At 39.8% G+C, this 24,050-nt stretch overlaps 1 protein-coding gene across 5 annotated transcripts in view; it reads right to left on the reverse strand.

The window, feature by feature from the left end:
* DCDC1 (doublecortin domain containing 1) overlaps positions 1 to 24,050 on the reverse strand; it is a 265,169-nt gene that overhangs the window by 44,930 nt on the left and 196,189 nt on the right. For all 5 annotated transcript variants that reach the window (XM_079987001.1, XM_079987002.1, XM_079987000.1 and 2 more), the window contains 8 exons: positions 22,893 to 23,016; positions 21,412 to 21,593; positions 16,525 to 16,635; positions 15,093 to 15,192; positions 9,611 to 9,746; positions 8,182 to 8,329; positions 1,763 to 1,921; positions 334 to 537 (listed from right to left, as the gene is read on the reverse strand). In XM_079987001.1, coding sequence (XP_079843127.1) covers positions 334 to 537; positions 1,763 to 1,921; positions 8,182 to 8,329; positions 9,611 to 9,746; positions 15,093 to 15,192; positions 16,525 to 16,635; positions 21,412 to 21,593; positions 22,893 to 23,016 — 1,164 coding nt within the window. The remainder of the gene's footprint in view (positions 1 to 333; positions 538 to 1,762; positions 1,922 to 8,181; positions 8,330 to 9,610; positions 9,747 to 15,092; positions 15,193 to 16,524; positions 16,636 to 21,411; positions 21,594 to 22,892; positions 23,017 to 24,050) is intronic.

The raw sequence follows: 24,050 nt of genomic DNA on the forward strand, positions 1-24,050 counted from the left end.
AATAAAATATTGGGTTATTGCAGTTACACATACTAAGGCTGAGCTATGCACAAGGGTTCACAGAAAGTGTAGCATATTTAAGACTAAAATGCAGGATCTTTTGTAAACAAAAATTATAATTTTGGCTGTTTTCTTAGCCCCTTGTCTAAGATGCTTTAATTTTTGAAAGACCATCTTAGAAAATGTTAGAACTAGCTGGTGGTTGAGGCCTGCAATATCTGCACTTAAAGAACAAGTGAAATGGAAAAGTAGCCTAGCCTGATTGGAAATCCCACTAATAATGCAATTTAATTCTTGTGAAATTCTACCACATTTCCGACAGTGAACGTTCACCTGCTATCCTCTCTCCATATCCAGTGTTGATTGATACTGTCACATTTCTTTTCCAACAAAACCACTTCAGCACCAGAACGCAGATCAGAATTCTCCACACCTAAAGCAAGATTTCGAAAGCTACAGTTGATAATCTTCCCATTTCTAAATTCAAACTGTTGATGATGAGTTTTCTGCAAATCTTCAGTCAGTTTAGGCTGATGCCTGAAGTAAACAAAAAGACATAGAGCTGCAGAAAAATGCTCTGTAAATATTTCATTGCATGGTAATGGACAAAAAAGAGCAAGGCAAATGAAGTGTGCCAAAACTTTGTTTACTTCTACAACTTGTGCTTTTGACATCTGAATTCAGATACATACCATAATACAAAGAAAGTTGAGCACAGTTATTGAGAAATTGGGTAGGTGGAAAGGTGAAATTGTGGAAAGAGAGATCAACTGAAAGTATAGAATGGTCTGGAGGGAGAGCATAGAGGAGCTTATTGATTAAGCCTCATAAAGAAGTTTTCTAGACACCATACAATACTGGAATAGACTTCACATTTATCTAAGATGTATTGTGCTTCTCTCTGCTTACTTGAAACTTTGGAAATAAGATACACTGAAATATAGTCCAGCAAGTCTCTTCAGTCTGACTTCATTTTTAAAGTCACAGAGAGAAAACAGAATACAAATGATATGTCACTGTGAGCTGGCAACGGAATAATGCAGACCCTTCAAATTAGTTTGTAAAATATTTCAAAACATGTAAAGACATTCTGACTCTTCCTTTTAGACAATTAAAGAGTTTTTTAATGCAACTTTGCTTTTAACCCAACTTTCTTTTCCTTTTCTTCTTCCCACCAAGTTTATATCCAACAAACCTCTTTCTCTTCTGTAGAGTCAGCATTCTTAGGTAACATTTGTATGACTTTCAGAGCCTGGGTACTAGAAGCTGTTAGGGGACTATGAAATGACTGTTGTGAACCTAAGATTCAATGGTGCAACTAATGCAGCCCCAGTTGTCCCCCATCCACTGGGGGAGGAAGAGGGGAGCGGGGGGAGCGCACCGCCCCCAGCAGCGCAATCCTAATGGGGTGCCATCGCAGCTGCCCCCCCGCCCAAGCTGAGCAACACACTCCTGTGGGCGGTGCACCACGCCCCCAGGATGTGCGCCACGCCCCTGCGGGCAGCGCGCCACACCCTCAGGATGCACACCAGCCATGCCCCTGCCTGCTCTCGGCCCCCCTGGTGCAGTAGCATGAAGCTCTGCCACTGCCTCCATCCCAAATTATAAGAGGGACGTGATTACCGTTTCTGCAAATTTCAAATACCACAAAGTATGGAAAGAGATTAGGGTGGATAGCAAGTGATTTTACAGAATGGTGGTGGCCCAAACTGCTAGATTCTGTCCTAAAAACAATTTAGGAAATATAAATATATGACCTGACCTGTATTTTTTATATAACTCTGCATCTTCAAAGAACAGTTCATCTTTATCTTTCTGAAGGCTGCAGTCCTCATCAAAATCATAGAGATTTTGTTGCCAAGCATATTTCATGGGTGTATAAGATGCATCTGCTTTAAGATGAGATTTTGCATGTGAAGTCCTGAAAAAAATATAAAATTCAATATGAAATTTGAAGCACTGCTGATTGTCACCAGCTTAAATTTCTCATAAAAAATTAAGTCATTAATTAAAACTAAGGATTATTAAGAGATTAGCAGCTGAAACAGTCAATGGCAGTTAAACTGTGTGCAGAATTGCAGTCTAAATGATTCAGACAGTAGTTTTACATTTCTTAAGATTGTGTACTCAACAGTGTTTCCTTATCCAACCTTACAGTTCATACTACTACAAAACTCTGGGGTTACGTGGGAAGCATATAAACCAACACTTTAATTTATCACTGTGTGGATATTACTTCTACCTTATGGGAAGAAAAAAAATGGGGGAGCACCAAAAATAGAGGGAGGGAGGAAGAAGACTGCACTCAAACAGGTGCTAGGACTATAGTTTCTTGAGGTAATCCCATGTACAACCAACAAAGGAAGGTATAAACAACAAAGTCTGGAAATAGCTAAAAAATAACACATTTATTATGGTACAATCTTTTGTAGACTATAATTCAGCTCATTAGATGCATCAAGAGTTATCCTCAGTTGACAGGCTTATATTACTTGGGTGTAGATGGAGGAACGGGGTTGTAAATAGTAAGGTCAAATGACACTGAAATGCCAATCTGAGTCGTTCAGTTAAGTATACAAATTAAATGCAGCGGTCATACACATTAATAATGCATCTGGAAGTTTCTTTCAGTTATAAAAACCTTTCTTCAGAGTAGTATCTCTTGTAGACTAGTATCTCTTGCAAGAGACAACACAAGAGATACTACTCTAAGAACAGTGCTCCTCAAGGAACATTTCATAGTTTCATGCACTGGATTTAGCAGCTATGTTAGTCACTAGCAGGTGGCTTGGAGGAATCATAACCAGACTTCAGCCATTTTATGAAAAGAACTGTTGTTCACAAAGTGCTGAATGTTGAACCCAGCAAGAGTCATGTAACATCAATTTCCCAGAACCTGCACTGCTGCTTATATGCCACCCAGACTTATAAGGCCCTGAAATAACTTAGAATTTAAATACTTGAAAGATGCCTTTGAAATATCTGCTAGCTTGAGCCTTGCAATGTTGTAAACTCCTGGTTTTATCTAATGCTTAGTGACAAATAGTAACTTTATTTTTTATTGTGGGAACACGCCCCCCCCCCCCCCCGGTGATCATAACTGGATGAAAGGCAGTCTTTAAATGATTCAGATAAATAAATAAAATCTTATGAAAATCTTATTCTCCCATTGACAGAAAATCCCTGGTCCAGTGGTACCTCGGGTTACATACGCTTAAGGTTACATACGCTTCAGGTTACACACTCCGCTAACCCAGAAATAGTGCTTCAGGTTAAGAACTTTGCTTCAGGATAAGAACAGAAATTGGGCTCCGGCGGCACAGCGGCAGCAGGAGGCCCCATTAGCTAAAGTGGTGCTTCAGGTTAAGAACAGTTTCAGGTTAAGAACGGACCTCCGGAACAAATTAAGTACTTAACCCAAGGTACCACTGTATGTGCTATGGTAAGATAATTCTTATACCAGAAGTGATGGCTCTTATAACATACCTACAGTGGTACCTCTGGTTACAAACTTAATTCATTCCGGAGGTCCATTCTTAACCTGAAACCGTTCCTAACCTGAGGTACCACTTTAGCTAATGGGGCCTCTCGCTGCTGCTACTGCACCACCACCACACAATTTCCGTTCTCATTCTGGGGCAAAGTTCTCAACCCGAGTTACTACTTCCGGGTTAGCGGAGTTTGTAACCCAACGTGTTTGTAACCCGAGGTGTTTGTAACCCGAGGTACCACTGTACTATGTTCTTATGATGTACACAGACCTACCTAAACAGGTTGTGAAATCTTTCTTCAGAATAGAGTGAGATAAATGTGTTTCCTGGGTCAAGAGAAAAATCCCAAGGGTTGTGATTCCTCTCCCCACCCACCTCACATGAAGGTCATAAATATCGGTAGGCAGGCCAGAAGTTTGTATCTACTTGGTGCTTTAAAGATGCTAAACAACAGGAGAGTTCTCAGCCTTTTTAGCAAGAAATACTTTTTTTTGGGGGGGGGGCCTAAATCAACTACAGAGGCATTATAAATCCGCTTCATTAGTGATGATTTGTGTCTGAGTGAGTGAGTTACTCCTCCTCTTCCCTTTCCTATCTTAGATAATAGCTTGCCACAACAAATTGTTTTCCTGACACCTGTGCAGGCTTCCTAACGCTCATGTTGTTTCACTTCTGCATTCTCAGCAATGGGGCAAGGGAACTTTGGAGAATTAGCAAACGCTGAAGGAAAAGTTTTGTCGGTATGTTACATAAATTTACAAATAAGAATGCTTTTCTGTGTTATAATATTGTTTGGTATGTGACTGGTTAACTGAGGTAAAAAAAATGGTTGGTAGTTGGTAAATGGTTGGAAAAATCCCAGTTAGAGATAAATTGGGATTTTAAGATACAACTACATGTGTGGCTTTCAGCTGGTAACCTATCAAGAAACATTTGAAGCTCATACAGAAAGAGGAACTATCTATTGCCTGGTCTATAAAAGCAGTCCATTGCTTTTATACTGGACAGTGGAGTCAAACAGAGAAAGAACCTAGGCTATTGCCACTGCGAACAGTGATCACTGCTATAAAAGGTCTCTTCCTGAAGGTCAAATAGCCCGCCACCTTTCTCAAGCTACAAATAGGGTTGAGGAATTTGGGAGACCATTTGCACACAGCTCTAATATCTCTGCTCTTATTTTGTTTGTTCCATCAACACAGCCATTTGGGTTAAATTCCATGGTGTGTTTTTTTGCTATCCAGCGCTTCAGCATAGAGGATTTACAGTTTCATAATTTACTTGTAGGCATAATTCTTTTTGGCAGTCAGTAGGTTCCAGTCAAGTCCAGGATGATCAGATCTTTTTTTTTTTTTAAGCAAATAATACATAATAAACGGTCCAACACAATATCTGCATGCCTAATGGAAAAGTCAGTAAATTAGAATTACAATTAGAAGTAAAAAAAATAAAAAATGAACTGAAGTACTTTTGAAAGTTCGTCAACATTTTAAGATGAATTTCTCCTACATACATTTTTTTGTACATAATATTGTCTTTTACACACATTTTTGCAAAGCAGCTCTCCACAATATAAGCATTTAACCAATTTAAGCATTTTTCATGCCTTTTTGTGCACATCAATTGGCTGGAAAACTCTTCAGCAAAATTTGGATAGTGCACATTTTGGTTCACATGTTGATTTGCAAAGTGTGAATTAGTTACATTCCCCTTTAAATGTAAATTGAATTAAATTTCTCCCTCATCCCTAATGCAAGGCCATGGAAAACTACCCATTTACAGAATCCAGTTTTTCTCTCAGGAAGCGAAACATTTAAACCAGCAACAGAAAATTGCTTAGGCCAATGCTAAGCACTAAACTGAAAAATGGTCTATAAGACTTTCTGCAAACCTTCTCTAAAGAAATATTTACTCTTTCAACTTATGAACTTTGAAATAGAAGACACACAAGCAGAGCTGTCCACTTGCAGTTTATGGGAACTCATATAAATTGCCAATAAGAACATATTTTGCAGGTTCAAACACATAACATTTCACATTAAGCAAGTTATTTGTTTGAGGACAGAGAAGGGTCAGGAAGAAAGCTACACAGCATAATGGCAGGAGGTAAATGAAATATGAAGCAGGGTAAAAGATGGACTTTATAGCAGGGGTAGCTATCCTCTGATCCTCCAGTGATGTTGGACTTCAGCTCCCACAGTCCACATGATAAAAAATCAAGGATGGCAAGAGATATAGTCCAACATCTGCTATATACAAAATTCCATTTTAATTATTATTTAATTAGTGTATCATTTCCTTTATTTTTTAGGAATTCCACTTATTCTATGAGCTGTTCAAATGATTTTATATCCACAGACAATCAAACATTTTCTTACATGGGAAACAAGGTACTCTGAGGCAAGGTGAAGTGACTGTCTTGGGTGGCAGGTTCCACAGGGGCAGCAGATTACAACAGAAATATTTATTACCTCCTTGTTCCTGATGTAGATCTAATTCCTTATTTAGAACTAATTTACAGCCAGTGCTACCTGGCCTCTAAATACTTTACCAGCTGAAGTTTCTGAACTGTCTTCAGAGACAGCTCCATGTATAACACATTGCATAGACTTTCCTTGCCACTAACCAAAAATGATGGAAGCCACCAACCAAAAATGATGGAAGTTACTCCGTGCCAAGGCTACCTGAGCCTCAAGTGAGCAATGGATCCAGGAGGACCTCCATTATTTGCTCCTTCATACATGCTCCTTCAGAGGGAATGTAACCCCATCAAGAGCAGGCAACCTCCCATTTATCCAGTTTAGAGAACCACCCACTAACAGTGCCTCAATCTAATCTGGATTGAGCTTCAGTTTATTGGCTCTCATTCAGTTTTACCGAGGCAAGAATTAACAGCTCTTATATGTCTGCTTCCTACAGAAATTGTTACCTGTCTAAACCTGTTAGGGTCCCACGGTATTCCTGTTTCAGAGAGTGTAATGACAGCTATCACCTGAACAAGTGGCCCTGGATAAATCTGCCCTTATATATGCCCTGGAGAAATATGCCCTGTAATTGTATTTCTGGAACATTTCCTATGAGTTTTACATGCATGAAGATAATGCATACGAAGACATGAAATATATATTATTACCCTTTTGGAACATGAATATTTCCCCACTGATGCTGCAAGCACTGATGTGATATCACCCTACCGGACAACAGTAACAGCTACTTTATGATTTCTATGATTTATTCCTAATATTGACAGCTTTTCTATATTTCAGAAAACAACAGTGCCACCTATTGCTTGAATGAGTAAATGCATTTGTTTTTCTACAGCCAATTTCAAATGGGTACTGTTTCCTGCTTCAGTCCTCTTTCCTTAGGACTGTACACAGACAATAGTTTTTCAGGTTCTTGACAGTGGGAGGGACTCTTTTTCAATTGGATTATCGTGGCCTCCAGTAAGTCTTGAATGGATGTTAGTTTATTTTAAAATACGATGCCCTTAAGAATAAGTAATTAAAATGAGAGGAGATGAACTCCAGGTGAAGTTAAGCACTTTTGAGGTCCATCAAGCTAGATTCCAATGTATGTGAGTGCATACATGGAATGGGACTGTCCAGCCACTTTCTCCTTGCTGCAGCCCATTTGTCCCTCTCAAGCTGCTCCCGAGGATCAGGGAAGCCTCAGGAATGACATGGGATGTGGCATTGATGGCTGCAACTGGGAGGGTAGTAATGACAGACTTCTAATGCAAGCAGGAGCCCCTCTGGATCTAATCTATTGATTTTAAGTCTATTTCCTGTAACTTGAGCCCATCAGATCAAGTCCCTTTGGGCTGCCTCCCATCACAACCTCATTTTTTTTCTTTTCCAAACTTAAATACAGCCAGTTGCTCCAAACTTTATTCATATGATGTTTTCCCTATCTTTGAAAATCTTTGTTGTTTTCTGAACTGTTCCAGTTTGTGAATAACCTTCATAAAGTGAAGCACCCAGAACTGGACACAGAACTTCAAATGAGGGTCTGACTGGGTGATTTGGAAATTATTGGTTGGATCCAGACTTGGCCTTCCAGAAACAAAAGGCTTTTCTTTCCACAGACTGATGTTCAGCTGCAACCTTTCCAAAAACCTTTGCAATTTATTAACACCCCCCCCCCCCAATGCTATACTTGTGTATTTGGCTGTTGTTGTTTTTTCTTTACCTAAAAGCAGAACTTTGCATTTTTCTCCAGTTAAACTTCATTTTGTTAATTTTGGGTCAGCATCCTATTCCAGCAAAGCCATTTTGAATTTTATTCCTATTTCTGAAGGGTTCAACTTTTTGTCATCTGCAGATTTGAGAAGGATTTCCTATGCCCTTTTATCTAAGTCACCATACCATTGAAGATAATGTTAACTATATATATATATGAATGGGAAACACTATATATATATATATATATATATATATATATATATATATATATATAGTGTTTCCCATTCATCCTAAGTAGGAGAAACAATTAAAATGTCTTCAAATTGTAAGCAAAAAACAATAAGAATATTATTAATTAAATTCATATACTGCCCTCCATCCGAAGAATGCATAAAAAACTGAATGGAAATTATCCCTGCAGCCTAATAGCTGCATCCTAAACATTCCACAAATGATTTTTTGTTTTGTTTTGGGTTACCGACTGTGTTTTATCATTTAGGATTACTTACAGACATTCATCCACATTGTATTCTACTTTTTCAGTAGCTTCTTTTTCTTGCAGCTCTTCCACAACCTTCTCTTCAAATTCCACTGTAGCTCTTTCAACAGATAGTTTGGCCCCAACAACAATGTCATTCTTGACTTCTAAAGCAAGATCTGGAGAAATGTATGCAAGATGCTTGGCCTTAATTAAGTTACAGAAGAGGTTTCTTGTTTACGATGAAAATTATTACAAGGTGAGCTCTAGTGTTCATGATTATAGAGGCCCATGAAGACAGATTTCCAGCATAGTCTCTTCAGCAAAGAATGACTAAACACAATGCTTTACCTCCATATGCACTCCTATTTCTTTTTGTTATTATGCTGCAAACGTGGTTTGAATTCTCCAAACCAATTCAAGCAATCTATGCCTGGCATATATGACAAAGGAACTATGCTCTGCCCTTTGTAATTTTAGTCCCTCCATTCAGAAGCACTAGCTGTAAGAACGGCATCAGCTATGCCATCTTCAGAATACAGCTGATATTACATACTTCATGACAGTTTCCAAACTGGAACTTTGTAGTTATGTTCTATCATATACATGCTGGACTGAACCTAAAGGGGGAATTGTTCTACTGTCAGGTAGAACATTGTTTTGGGAACAGTAACATAACAGTAAATTTTAAAAATGTGGTTACGAAATAACCACAGTGGGACTCTTCCAGCCAACGATAAGCACTTCTGAGAGCCATTGGGTTCAATATTGCAAATTTAAACTTAACTAACAGAGCAATCAACCACCACCACCTCAAACTTTTTCCAGGGATTGGATTGTGCTGAGCCATATCTCTAATTAGCTCTGCTGGCTGAGCTGACCTCCCACTGCTGACACAAGCATCACTCTGTTGGAACAAACATTCCCCTTCTGCCCACTGAATGTGCAGGTGAGCAGGAGGCCTACAGGTGCTATCTCCATCAGCAGAATCCAGAGGAAAGTTTTTCCAAAGGTGGGAGACAGCAGCGCTGAGGCCGTCCCAGATCCTCTGGTTCTCAAGCTGATCTCACAGGCCTGATCTGGACCCTATAGCTGCACCAGCTTGGAGCTGGTGCAAGGATTAAGCCAAATGGTCTGCTCCCCTCCCTACTCAGCTACCAAGAATAGCAGGGTTGAAGATGTGTGACTGGAATGTAATGGAAAATAATAAGATTTTGGAACACAGAAATAAAGAAAATCAGAAAGCCATCAAAACTAGCACATGGGGGCCCACTTTAATTAAATTATATAATTTAGTATTTGAATGATTGGCATTAATAATTGTATTATAAATTGGCAATGTTATAACGAGGCTATTGGAATGTAATTGAAAACTAATAAAAATTTATCCACAAATTATTTTTATTCACATATATTAAGTGTACATTTTGCAAAAACAGCATAGACAGCAATCTGCTCACTTGTTGTGTTTCGCATGGCACAGTAGGCACGAATAGCAGTTATATCAGATGCTAAATTACTAAGCTGGAGACGTTTCTTCTGCTGAGTCATAGTCCAATATGGATTAATCCATTGCTCTCCACAGGAAACATAAATCTGTTCCAAAATAATAATAATTTATTGTTATAATAATAATTTATTATTTGTACCCCATTCATCTGACTAGGCTGCCCCAGACACTCTGGGTGGCCTCCAGCACACACAAAAACATAGTCAAACATTAAACCTTAAAAAGCTTCCCCATACAGGGCTGCCTTCAGATATTTCCTAAATGTTACAGAATTACTCCTTAATATCTGATGGAAGGGCATTCCACAGGGCGGGTGCCACTATCAAGAAGGCCCTCTGCCTGGTTCCCTGTAGCTTCATTTCACACAGTATGGGAACCACCAGAAGGCCTTTAGTGCTGGATCTCAGTGAGAGTTTGAAGCACAAATCACAAGCTGTAAACCTTCGTTACAGGTTGTGGTTTATCTGGAGCAAGACAAACCACAAGCCTGGGTTTGGATGACAGCAAACCATGGCTTTGCTCACAGCAGCAGGAGGATGGGAAGAAGAAAGCAGCCGCAATCGTGATCCACCTGGAGCAGGAACTGGCAAGCCACTCCAGTATCCCTGCTAAGAAAACTCCATGGACAAAGACAACAGGCATATAAAGGTTATAATGCTGGAAGATGAGCCCCTCAGGTCGGAAGGCATCCAACATGCTACTGAGGAGGAGCGGAGGACAAGTACAAGTAGATTCAGAGCTGATGAAGCGGCTGGGCCAAAGCGAAAAGGTCGCTCAGTTGCAGATATGCCTGGAAGCGAAAGGAAAGTCCAATGCTGTAAAGAAAAATATTGCATAGAAACCTGGAATGTAAGAACCATGAACCTGGGTAAGCTGGATGTGGTCAAAAATGAGATGGCAAGAATAAATATTGACATCCTGGGCATCAGTGAACTAAAATGGACAGGAATGGGCGAATTCAGTTCGGATGACCATCATATCTACTACTGTGGGCAAGAATCCTGTAAAAGAAATGGAGTGGCCCTCATAGTCAACAAAAGAGTGACGAAAGCTGTACTGGGATGCAATCTCAAAAATGATAAAATGATCTTGATACAAATCCAAGGCAGATCTTTTAACATTACAGTAATCCAAGTTTATGCACCAACTACTGGTGCTGAAGAAACTGAAATTGACCAATTCTACGAAGACTTACAACACTTCTAGAAATGACACCAAAAAGGATGTTCTTCTCATTATAGGGGATTGGAATGCTAAAGTAGGGAGTCAAGAGATAAAAGGAACAACTGGCAAGTTTGGCCTTGGAGTTCAAAACGAAGCAGGGCAAAGGCTAACAGAGTTCTATCAAGAGAGCAAGCTGGTCATCACAAACACTCTTTTCCAACAACACAAGAGACGACTCTACACATGGACATCACCAGATGGGCAGCATCGAAATCAGATTGATTATATTCTCTGCAGCCAAAGATGGAGAAGCTCTATACAGTCAGCAAAAACAAGACCTGGAGTTGACTGTGGCTCAGATCATCAGCTTCTTATAGCAAAATTCCAGCTTAAACTGAAGAAAGTAGGAAAAACCACTGGGCCAGAAAGACACAATCTAAATCAAATCCCTTATGAATACACAGTGGAAGTGAGGAACAGGTTTAAGGATTTAGATTTGGTGGACAGAGTGCCTGAAGAATTATGGATGGAGACTCGTAACATTATACAGGAGGCAGCAACGAAAACCATCCCAATGAAAAGGAAATGCAAGAAAGCAAAGTGGCTGTCCAGTGAGGCCTTACAAATAGTGGGGGAGAGAAGGCAAGCAAAATGTGAGGGAGATAGTGAAAGATATAGGAAATTGAATGCAGATTTCCGAAAAATAGCAAGGAGAGACAAGAGGGCCTTCTTAAACAAGCAATGCAAAGAAATAGAGGAAAACAATAGAATGGGGAAAACCAGAGGTCTGTTCAAGAAAATTGGAGATATGAAAGTAACTTTTCGTACAAAGATTACCATAATAAAGGACAAAAGTAGTAACGACCTAACAGAAGCAGAAGACATCAAGAAGAGGTGGCAAGAATACACAGAGGAATTATACCAGAAAGATATGGATGTCTCGTACACCTTGAGCCCAACATCCTGGAGAGTAAAGTCAAATGGGCCATAGAAAGCACTGCTAATAACAAGGCCAGTGGAAGTGATGGTATTCTAGCTGAACTACTTAAAATTTTAAAAGATGATGCTGTTAAGGTGCTACACTCAATATGCCAGCAAGTTTGGAAAACTCAGCAGTGGCCAGAGGATTGGAGAAGATCAGTCTACATCCCAATCCCAAAGAAAGACAGTGCCAAAGAATGCTCCAACTACCGCACAATTGAACTCGTTTCACACGCTAGCAAGGTTATGCTTAAAATTCTATAAGGCAGGCATAAACAGTATGTGATGTTTCCCAGTAGTGATGTATGGAAGTGAGAGCTGGACCAGTGATGTATGGAAGAAAGCTGGACCATCGCTGAAGAATTGATGCTTTTGAATTATGGTGCTGGAGGAGACTCTTGAGAGTCCCATGGTCTGCAAGAAGATCAAACCTATCCATTCTGAAAGAAATCAGCCCTGAGTGCTCACTGGAAGGACAGATCCTGAAGCTGAGACTCTAATACTTTGGCCACCTCATGAGAAGAGAAGACTCCCTAGAAAAGACCCTGATGCTGGGAAAGATTGAGGGCACAAGAAGAACAGGACGACAGAAGACGAGATGGTTGGACAGTGTTCTCAAAGCTACTAACATGAGTTTGACCAAGCTGCGGGAGGCAGTGGAAGACAAATGTGACTGGTGTGCTCTGGTCCATAGGGTCATGAAAGTCAGACACGACTAAACGACTAAACAACAACAACAACAAATGGTTCAGCATAGCATTCCATGTGAACCATGTCAAAACCAAAATACTCTGGTACTTTGATTTTTTTATTATTATTTTAAAAATGCTTTATGAGCCAGATTTGTATATTAAACATTTTGTAGGCTGCTTTGCGAAGGACTTTAAAAAAATGGAATATGAATTTCTTAAATAAAATCTCTTTAAAATAAAAAAATACAACTATTACTATGGAAACTAAACAGCAACCAAAATCAATCAATCAATCAATCAATCAATCAATCAATCAATCAATCGTATTGTGAAATCTTCAGCTGAGCTTACACTCTGAACAAAATTCCAGATATTTCTCAATTTCTGCATTGGACTTACAGTACTATAAGCCAAAACATTCCAGGAGTTCCTGTTGCAAATACCTGAGGCTGGAGCATCTGCAGTTAGCAGAGTACAAAGGAAAGCTTCAGGAGAAAACAATAGCAACAATTTTATACCTTTAGCAAAGTGCAATGCAAATGTAACAAAGAAAAATGGAATTTTGTATTTGAATAAAAATGGTTCATATTTAAATACTAGTTTTTTACTAAAAAAATGAAGCTAAATAATTAAGGCCCTTTAAAACCACCATACTTGGCAACAAAATCAGAGAAATAGATCACATAGAAAATTAGTAATTAATTCTCCTCAGCTTCTTTAAAGTTTATACCCAATGAATATTGCTGAACTTGGGAAGTATAATATGGTTCTTTTATTACATAATAAAATTTAAACACCAATCTCTAGGATAAAAAGGAAATAGTGACTCAATAAATATTAAAATAAAATGAGCCACACTTTTAGCATTGTCAATAGTTCACTAAAATGGCAAGTAGCTCTTTTGCCTTCAGTGTTGAAATAAATGTCTGTCGAAGACAAGAAGCACTTTTTGTTCATCTGGACATGTGATTAGATATTATCCCACTTTACCAGAAGGGAGAAAATAGGATTTTTCTTGCCATGCATGTCCTATTCTGGGGAAAGTAAGGAGGGTATTTAAAGTCCTTATTAACGAACTATATATACTACCAGCTCACAGTGTGGCTTCCCAAAATTGTTTTTTCATAGAGCTCAGGAGTCGGGATGAACAAATCTGTCAGTTTCTCATTTTTACCATCTTAAATTCAGTTTACATTTCTGCAGCAATTTGCTATTTTAAAAACACACCATGAAAAACCAGTGTTTTAATGTGAATTTCTCCTCATTAAACACCTTTTTGTATGCAGTTCTGACAAATATACACATTTCTGCAAGCCACTTCCCCTAATACAATGCATTTTTGTGTGCTAGAGGCTCTCTTTGTTTCTTTCCCAAATACTTTATTAGAGAAAAAGGTGACTAGGTTGACCCTGGCTAAAGGGCGAAGGTTCCACTAGAGCAGGGGTGGTCAACCTTTTTATACCTACCACCCACTAATGAATCTTTCTTGATGGTAAAATTTCCTTACCGTCCACCAGTGCTCGATAGAAGGAAGATTCAGCTTGTGCCATACTACCCACCTAGAATCCTGAAACACCCACTAGTGGGTGGTAGAGACCAGGTTGACAACCCCTGCACTAGAGGGTGCTCCACAGCTTAATCAGTAAGCAGTGCAGAGGTTTCTGCAACCATTGCGGATAGGGTGCTTCTTGAAGAAATCTGTACAGCAGCTACTTGGGTGTTGGTGCATACTTTCACACACAGTTAAAAGTGAACATCCTTGCCTCAGCTGATGTGGCCTTTGGCTGGAGAGAGTTGGCTGCAGAGAGTTATTCATTGGTAGAACACCCTATATACCTGAGAACCCATTCACTAGGCTACTGCTTTTCTATATCACAGTAGACTGTCTTCCTTGCTCTTGCAGACAAAACAAGAGTTTCTTGCCACACATGTCCTGGTCTGGGGGGAGTAAATAAGGTGTTCTTTGGTTCTTTCTGCTAGACAACAAGTCATATGTAAAGTATACAAAGGTTCGCAAGATTGAAGTGCTGTTGGTTTATGTAGTCTCAACGGATTTCTTTTTCCCAGGGTTGGCATTGTTTGTTTCATTGATGGTCAGTTAACAATTTAGCTTTTAAGGAAGGATTTGCTGCTTTTTCCAGTTCTGTCTGCCCAGTCTGCTCTGGGAACCCCTCTTGACGAGCTGGAGGGAATGATCCTAAATTACTCTAGATCCCACCCTTATTATCCCAGAGAAGTCAGGATTCTCAGTTATTTCTTTTGCCTTGTACCCTGAGCAAAATGCCAAACGCAAATTAAGCCCATTTTCAATTTTATATTCTCTTTCATTTTCCAGACTTCAAACTTTGTTTCCAAAGTCTGCTTTCCCATTGCAAGAGTTCTTTCTTTGGGTTTAACTCAATGCCAAAAGGGTTTTTTTTTTTCCTCCTATCACTAATTGCAATATTCATGGGGCATAACACAACCATAGCTTCAAGCAGTGTTTGGAACGATACGAGTAGGATGTGATTCATCGTTATCTGCTCATTTTATAGGAACAATGCTTTCTGAAGAAGAACTAATGCCTCTGATTTCATTTTCATTTTTTTTTCTTACCAGTTGATCTCTCTCCAAGTCTTCCAAAAGACAGATTTCGACCCCCTTTTCAGTGAACAGTCTTCTGGCAGCAAAAGGCAAATTCAATGCCATGGTGCACCTTTTTAAATAAGGAAAATGTGGCTCTGTTTGCATTAAGTTTTCAACACTTGAAGGGATTGAAGTGGCACATTACAAACAGGGCAACTGTACTCTTCATTAGAAATATCAATTAACCCAGCACTGCTGTAACCTGAAGTGTAGTTTATCCTGTTGATGGCTTAGGAGTCGTAAGTCCAAGCATCACAGGGGAGTATTTATGAAGTAAAGTGAAAATGGTTCCAGGTTTGGAAATAACTAATCCTGTCTACAGGGAGCAATTTCAAGACTGGTGACTCCTCAGCTGTACAGAATGGCAGCACAGCATCTCTGCAGAATGACAAAGACAGTGAGTGCTCTTCCACAGCCACACCAGGCTGATGTACCAGTTTTATTGGTGAGCACTAGATTCCTTGCTTTATAATTCCTGCTTTTAAAACCCAATGGTTGCGTTTGAGGGTGGTATTTTATGGCAAATATTACTGTCTGAATTTTGTATGGTTATTTTATTGTGAGCTGATATGGTCAAGGGGACAGCTAATTAACAAATAAAAAAGAGCAATAATTAGGAACCTGGCAAGGGAAGGTATAAGGTGAGTGAACAATTTCACAGCAATGAAGGAAAGTTTCAATATGCTTCCTGCATATTGAAGGGAAGCATGAATGCCTTTCAAGCCCCTTTGCCTACAAAACACGCCTCTCTAAATGTGTCATGTGCACTGAAAAAGTTATAAGCTACCGTTGTTGGCATCCATCTGTCTCTGGAGACAATGGAGGAGTGGGCCTTTGGGGTGAAGTCAAACGGTTGGAGAGTTACAAGCCTGGATAGCCTATACAGTATAGGCAACTGTGTCATTCTCCACTCCTAGCCTTGGCATATCAGCAGCCAACCTAGTGCCAGATATTGCTAGCCTACAACTGCCATATCCAGGACGTTCTCAATAGCATCACCACAATTTTGGAGTGTCCTTCCCTAACAGAGCAGGCTGTCACTGACCCTGACGGTTTCTTGCACCAGTTTAAATGCATCTGTTTACTCAGGCCTTTGGTTAAACTAGTTATGAGGCCTTTGCTGACCATGTTTATTGTTGTATGTGATGTGGTTTGTGATACCAGTTTTACTATAGACTATATATTTGATATTGTATTTAATTCCCTTTAGGATGTGAACCACCTTGGGAGGGCTGCATATTCCTGATATACAACTATACTAATAAATAAAGAAATCACCAGCCCTGCTGACCTGGAGCCCGACAGCATCTAGAGAGCATTGAGTTGACTATATGCCTTAGCACACAAGTGTTTACATATCTAAATTGGGGGGAAATAAAGATTGTGATGTGGGTTTACTTACCGTTCCAGAAAATGCTGGAATTCTTTTCGGTGTATTTTCTTTTCTGAATCAGCATCATCGTGTGCCTTCGGGAGTCTCTTCACTTTCTGTTTCCTTCCTGTGTCAACTTTTCTAGAGGAAAGTAAAGCATGTTGTTTGAATGATTTTTCTAACCAAAAGAACTTCCAAGAGAGTAAAAACATCCTGCTTTGTAGTTTGCAGTGCAAGTCTGAAAAAACATGAAACACAGCTACACAATCTCAGCAGACAATGCAAATCTGTGCTGTTTCAACCTTTTGATGTTTGCCATCCTCGGCTCCTTTGGGAAGGAAAGGAAGGATAGGATAGAAATTAATTAAGCAAACAAACAAACAAACAAACAAACAAAATATTCACTCTTCACTCCACATCTTATTCCTCGTGGCATCAATGTTCACAGCCATGACACTAGCTTGATCATTATAAGAAACACTGATGCTACAATGCTACGAGTTATTTTCCCTTTCACATCGCGGAAATACACAGCACCACATATATACGTTTATTTGTACTTCTTAAAGTACCTGAATCCTTCCTAACCTACTTCATATGTGTAAATTTTCTACATTTTCATAAAGGAAATGTGCAGAAACTACACAAGGTTGAAATGAAATGCCCTCCAAAATTTAGCACCCTATTTGGAGTGGGTGTGGGGAAAACCTTTTGAAATTGGTTTTCCAGGGTTTGCTCACCCCAGTGGCAAACACCAATTCCCCTGCCTTTTTTTATTGTAAAAGATGAAGGTTTATCACCAGCTGTGATAGCAGAGCTAGCAGCAAAAGCAAGAGCCCTTCTTCACAGCTAATAGCTTGGCTGCCATCGCCACCCTTGCTCACTTGACACAACACCATTCCAGTAACATTTGGGGATGGGAAATGGTGGCACCATTTGGGAAGAACTGCTGCATCTACCACCATGGATCACAGCAAAACAACAATGTTTCCTGGTTAACAAAAAACTTCACTGACACTTGCTGCCTGAATAGACATCCTACCACCACCACCAAAACCATTTGAAAAATGTATACACAATGATTGCATATACTGGTACATCTGTATCAATAGCTGGAATCCATAGAACCGCACAACTCACCCTTCATGGTCAATAGGACAGCTGTTCTCCATGCCATTTAGCAATCTGATTTTTTTTTAATGGAACTTTCAAAACACTTCATGATATGTCATGAAGGTTAGTTGTTGAAAGGAAATACAACACCCCACTGGGCATGTCTAAAAACACTGAGTATGCCTGAAGTTTTTCTTAGGATCCTACTGTGCTTACATGAAATAAATGTGATACGTATATCACCTTTACATTAGCTATATGGAATTTATATCCTATGTCCTACACTTTTGAAGCAGACTCCAGTGGAACAGGGATCAGACAATCTTTCTGTCCCAATTCTCTCCTTCCAACATGAGATCAAACTGACAAACAGTGGAGAAGTGGCAGCAATAACACCAGCATTAACCTATAATTGACTGCGACCGCACCTACAGTTGGGCTAAGTTCCTAAAGTCTGATTATGGCCTCATTCTGGCATCAGGCACATACCTGTATTAAGCCCAGCTCTTTGTTGCATCAGCCACGGGGATCACAACCCACACCCCAACCCCAACTCTCTTAAATGACCTAAATTGGAAATTCAACAACTTCATAAAAGCTAGTTTGGTTTGAGGAACTTCAGATCTAGAGGAAGAACTTTTAAAAAAGCTGATACCATTCATTAAATTTCTCTGTAAAAAGATCTGAACAATTTTAAGAACAGCATATTCACATCTTAGATCTGGCAGAGGGAGAACTAATTATGAGATGTATGCGTCAAAGATTTCAATTTCAGGCTTGACTTTACTTTGAAGATTATTTTTTTAACTTTATCATTTTTGCAGGCAGCTCAGTGGACAGCCAATCTGAATGCTACTCATTGTTCAGTGACGTATGAAGTGTATTTAATCAATCTGAAAAAGCAATATTAAACCATGATCAAAAAGCATCAGATGTTCTAAAAACCTTAAAAGAAAGGTCAAAAGGTGACATCTCTGCTAACAATGTGAGAAACGATGTATTTAACTTATTCTTTACATCAAAGCTTTTCACTGCTATATGAATATTCAAAGTCCTGTTATATAAAATGAACATACAAAATCTGCTCTTTCCAAGCATAATGTTCACTGTTTTCAAGTGGTTTATCCAAATAGATATAATTTATATTCACAGATATGTTGCATCAAACAAACATTGAAACAGCTTCAAGTAAAACTCTGTGAGAATTATTGTGCAGAAAGGCAAGCTATGTATCCATAAAAGTTCTTTACAACCTTGTAATCTGCTAGGGACATGATTCTAAATTATTGCTGTAATTTATATACTTCAGGCTGTCTCCAGTTGTCTTCCTTCCATTTTTTTACATATTGAAAACAGAAAAATGTGCTACCATTAGCATGTTACCATTGCAAGACCTACTGGAAGGCACATCCCCATCATTACCACAAGAATTGGATTACCTAGTGCACATCCAGGCTTAATGCATGCCAGACATTTAAAACTCATCTTGTCCCTTGCCAAAATGAAAAGTGTAGTTTGCCTAAGGGTGCTAGGAATGGTAACGTTGTAAGGGGCAAATTGCATTTCCCAGGATTATGAGGGAGGAAAATGTGCTTTAAGTATATGGTGGTCTTAACCCCCATCTGTTGGGTTGTACACACTCCATTCTTATTCCAGTGTGATGTAGGCAGACAGCAACCTGTTGCTAATATGGGTACATATCCAATAAGTATACAAGTAACGTGTAAGATTGTGATTCAACACTCAGATCTTCCCTACTTGATCAGAGCAACTGTAGACAAGTTTCTTCAGTAATCCTGGTGATGCATTTATGTATGTATGTATGTATGTATGTATGTATGTATGTATGTATGTATATTATGCCCTTACACAAAACATTAGGGTGATATACAACAATATAAAAACATTTAAAACTATATGACGTAGTCATTAAAAGGGTTACAGTATTAAAGTGGCAGGACCATGGCAAGAGGATAATATACACCCTACCTACTTCCAGATTGCTCCTCTCTTCCCATCTGAAGCAAAGTCCAAGTTCTGTGTATGCCTTGCTGTGTGGCTGATGGCCACCTGAGACAGTCGCATGGTTGCTACAGAGGCCTGAACTGGACCCAAGGCATGCTGAAATCGCCCGGCACAACTGTCCTGGGTTCTTCTAACACCATGTTTGGAGATCATTTTGGCCAGCTTGGCTGAGCCGGCTGTTGAGCAGCAGAGCGAATAGTACACCAACAGCATCCCTAGCTTGTCTCTTTGTTCTAGCGCCAGATTTAGACCCTCACGTTCTGTTCCAAGGAGAGATTTCCCGGTGATGGAGCGTGAACTCCTGTGAACCACAGCAACTCCCTCAACCCACCCCTCCAGTCTGGCTTGGCATTGCACCAAATACTCAGTTGGGCAGAGATGGGTTAGGTCTGGCTCTCCTTGCTCCCTCACCCAGGTCTGCCTGCTCATTCACAACTAAATCATGGATTATCATTTAACAATATCACCACCAGACCTTTAGGCACAGAGGTAAAGCACCCAGTGTATCAAGCACAGATTGGGGCTTGGTGAGGGGGACAGGATGTAAGCACCTGTAATCCTCCCTTTGGCATTCCCTCCTTCAGCTGTGCCTGTTCCTCCCCTCAATCATAGAGATAGCCTGTGCTACTGTGTCCCTTTCAAGATCTCTTCTTGCCGGGCACCTTCTGCCTGAAATCCACTCACTTGAAAATGGTCACAGGTGCTCAGGTAAACAAAGAACCCAGTCACAGACCTATTATTGCCAGTACACACTATAAGGGCACCTCACAGCAATTAATCTCCAGCTGAACTTCTTTCACAGGCATTCTCCATCCCATCTTCCACCTGCTACACTGCAAACATAAAACGCCACTTCCTCCCACCCAAGGAATGCCAACTCCCAGGGTCCCAATGGTCTCCTATGTAAGGCCAAACAACACATCTAAGTCTCATATAGCAATACAATGCAAACAATGCTCCGAGGAGGAGTAAAAAGGGTGGCACCCTCACCTCCAGTCTGCCTCCAATGGGACAACTCCCTTTGGTGTGTTCCTCCAGGGTCACCCAAAGGGGCTGTCCTGTCGATGGCAGCACTCCTAAATACAAACTGCTCTTCTTTGATTGTGGAAGGGGCTGGCAATTAGCCAATGAGCAGGACAACTCCAGATATTAAAAATCAAGCTTGCTCTTCCCAACTAGATGGGGGAAATGAAATAAAAACCCAAGTGACTTGCTAGTGGATAAAAAAGGGAGTGGGTAAGCAATAGGGAGCCAGGTGCTTAGACTCTCTCCTCTCTTTCCAGCAATCACTCACTCACCAGGAGCCACAGAAGATCTCAACAGCATCCTCCTATATGATAATTCCATAGCATCTCCAAAGAAACAGGTGGGTGGGCCCTATGAGCTCATCCATGGTATCAAGTAGTGAGCTTGCAAGCTTGCTGTGATAACATACTAGTTGTAGTGGTCACGTGGCTGCCAAAATCTGCACAACTGCAGCTGTTAAAAAAGTGCCAGAATTTTTATGATGGCCTCATAGACAGTCTCCAGGTGGAGATAACATTCACATGAGCATGGCCAGCCCAGTGGCTTCATACACTTTGAAATGTAACCACAAGGAGCCAAGTCAGTGTTCAGAGTGAGTTTTCTTTACCACCACAAAGTAAAATAGATGGCTACTTCTGGAGGTTGGCAACTTTTCAAGTATAAAGTTGAAAGCAGTAAAAGATTTAGAAATTACAAATTACAAAAACTTTACTGTGCTCATTAGATTATGAAAATTAACTATCATTTTCTTACTGTTTTTTAGCCACAGTTGTACAGTCGGGTCCAAGAACAAAGATGGCTTTGCTTTTGTCCTGTTCTCCATTTTTCAAAACCCTGAGCCTCAGAGGCATATAGCTGTCTGACTTCTTACTAGTAGGTTTCTTCAAGGGAGGGCTGTTTGGAATCAGCAAGCCTTCAATGGGCCAGTCAAAAGCCTTTCAAAACATAAACAAAGCATTTATTCCATTTATAAGAATTACAACGATACAAATAACAGCTAAGAGTGACCAAATAACTTCACACATACAGTATGTATGCCAATTCAGGATCTCCATATTGCAGGGCTAGGGAGTGGACTGACACTATGAGAATAAGGGCTTGCTGGAGGCTGTTTAGTTTAATTTTAAAGTATATAAGCTAGTCTTCAACCAAAGGTTGAAGGATTGAGATAGGGAGTAGGGAACTGAAGGATCAGTTATATCATAGAGGATCATTTTATGGAACACGGAAGGAAATCTTCATCCTAAACTGTCTTATGGTACAATCCAAATCCTGAATCCATTCGGCTGGTTGTTGGCATCTATCTGTCTTGGGAGACAGTGGAGGAGTGTTTCTTTGGGGGTAAAGTCAAACTGTTGGAAGGTTACAGGGCCTGCTGTGACTGTAGAGACGGATATGGGAGAAACATGTTTTGTTGCAGCATCTAGCTGTGCTTGCAGATGCACCATGGTGTTTCTTTTGAGTTAGGATACAGCACATTCTCCCAGCCCCTGCTCTGGTGGAAGGGTGCCCAAGCCAGTGGAAATCAATCAATTCAGCATTATTTACCTCAAAAGGGGAAAAAAGAGATGGGTGGGGCATAGGTCAGGCTACTGAGAGCCTATAGCCACTACTGTGTGATTGGGCACAAGAGAATTGCTCTGCCCATTGCACTGGCTTGATTAGACAATCCTACATGCACTGCAACCTTAATATTTAGAAGGGAATATTTTTTGTACATTCAAATTGGCTTAGACAGTTTACTCAGTTGAGAACAAGAAAAAATACTGTGCATGTGCTGACCATAAGCATTTACATCAGACCATGAATGTATGTAACAAATTAGTAGCAAAAGAAATCTTTTAGGATTGGTTTCCTGACATATGGAACTAAGGAGAGAAATCAGCAAAATGACACTTGGCCTCTGTTAAAGTGAATTTAATGAAAAGAATTACGCACAATGGTGCGTATATTCTGGACAATCAGAAAAATAAGAGTTTGCTGGGGAGGAGAAAGGAGAGGGTTAGGTGTGAGGAATGATCAAATTCATGCCTAGTAAAACTCTCTGGATTGTGATCTTAGTAATTATATACGTCATTTCTAATATGCAATGAACATAGTAAATGTTTTTCACACTATTAGTGTGTATCTGCGAGTGTATATTTTAAATGTAAGCATAAAGATACGCCTTTTAAGTGTACTCAAATAGCTGTGCACATATCTGCACATGTGTGGGCTGCACTTTACCAAATTACCTGGTTTAGTTCTCCATTTGGAAGCACAGGCCACATATAGGTCAACTTATTCCACAAAGGATTGTCCACTTTTGACTGTTTCCACTGACCAGGCTTACTTGTTCCTCCATGTTTAATGGCCCACCTGTAACAGAACAAAAGGAGTCTATTTTCTTATCTGAAGTATCAGCAATTGTCTTCTTAACAAATACATTTCTGACTGGGAGCAATTCTTGAGCAGCTAAATTATAGCTCCTTTGATTGGATTCTCTTAGATCTAGGACATTCCCAAGTTGATGTCATAATGTCCATGTTTGAGCCTGATATATATATATATATATATATATATATATATATATATATATATGCACTTGGCTGCTCTGTTGGTTGGTTTTTTTCCTCCCTCTGCTGGCTTTCATCTTCATTACTCCTGCTTAGTTAATTTAATAGATACTGATTTGATTGTTTTTCTATTTTAGTCTTTTACAATGGATTTGGATTTTATTGCTAGTTGCTTCTTTTGATTCAGAAAGGTAGGATACATGAAATCCCAGTCCAGCTCCATTTGGTCCATAACTATGAACGAGCTGGAATGAAACTGAAGGAAGTCTTGGGTTCCTTTGCTCCCTGTTCCTCCAGTTGTTTCTCTATGCTGCTGGAAGGCATACCTATTATCAGCATTCAGTTTCACTTCCCCAAAATCCTAGTTTGTTATATAAATAAATAAATAAATAAATAAAACAGGTTCGGTTTTTTTTTTAAAAAAGCCACCTTCACAGCCCATTGCTTGAAGTTGTCTTGTTTGAATTATATGATCAAGGAATGAAGCAGGTAGAAGGATTCCTGAAAAAAATGTACTGATTTTAGAGATGGGCAGCATGGCAGCAAAGTGTGAGATATGACCATACTTAGTGCCATTTCTCATTTCTCTTGATCAAGCAGCTACACACAACACCCACACACACACACACACACAGAGAGACCATTCCTCCTCCTCTCTCTCTGCCAAATGAGAGGAATGCTGTTGCTTTCATGTCCTTATCAGCTTCCTTAAGGCATATCACTGGCCACCATCACATGGAGACAAGTGACTTGCCCTAAGCCACAGACTGAATACAAGGCAGAGGTGGGGTATGAGACCCAACCACTCTTTTGGTATTGGATTCGCTGCTGTAATGC

This window comes from Podarcis cretensis (assembly GCF_951804945.1).
Source record: "Podarcis cretensis genome assembly, chromosome: 1".
In the NCBI taxonomy this organism is placed as follows: domain Eukaryota; kingdom Metazoa; phylum Chordata; class Lepidosauria; order Squamata; family Lacertidae; genus Podarcis; species Podarcis cretensis.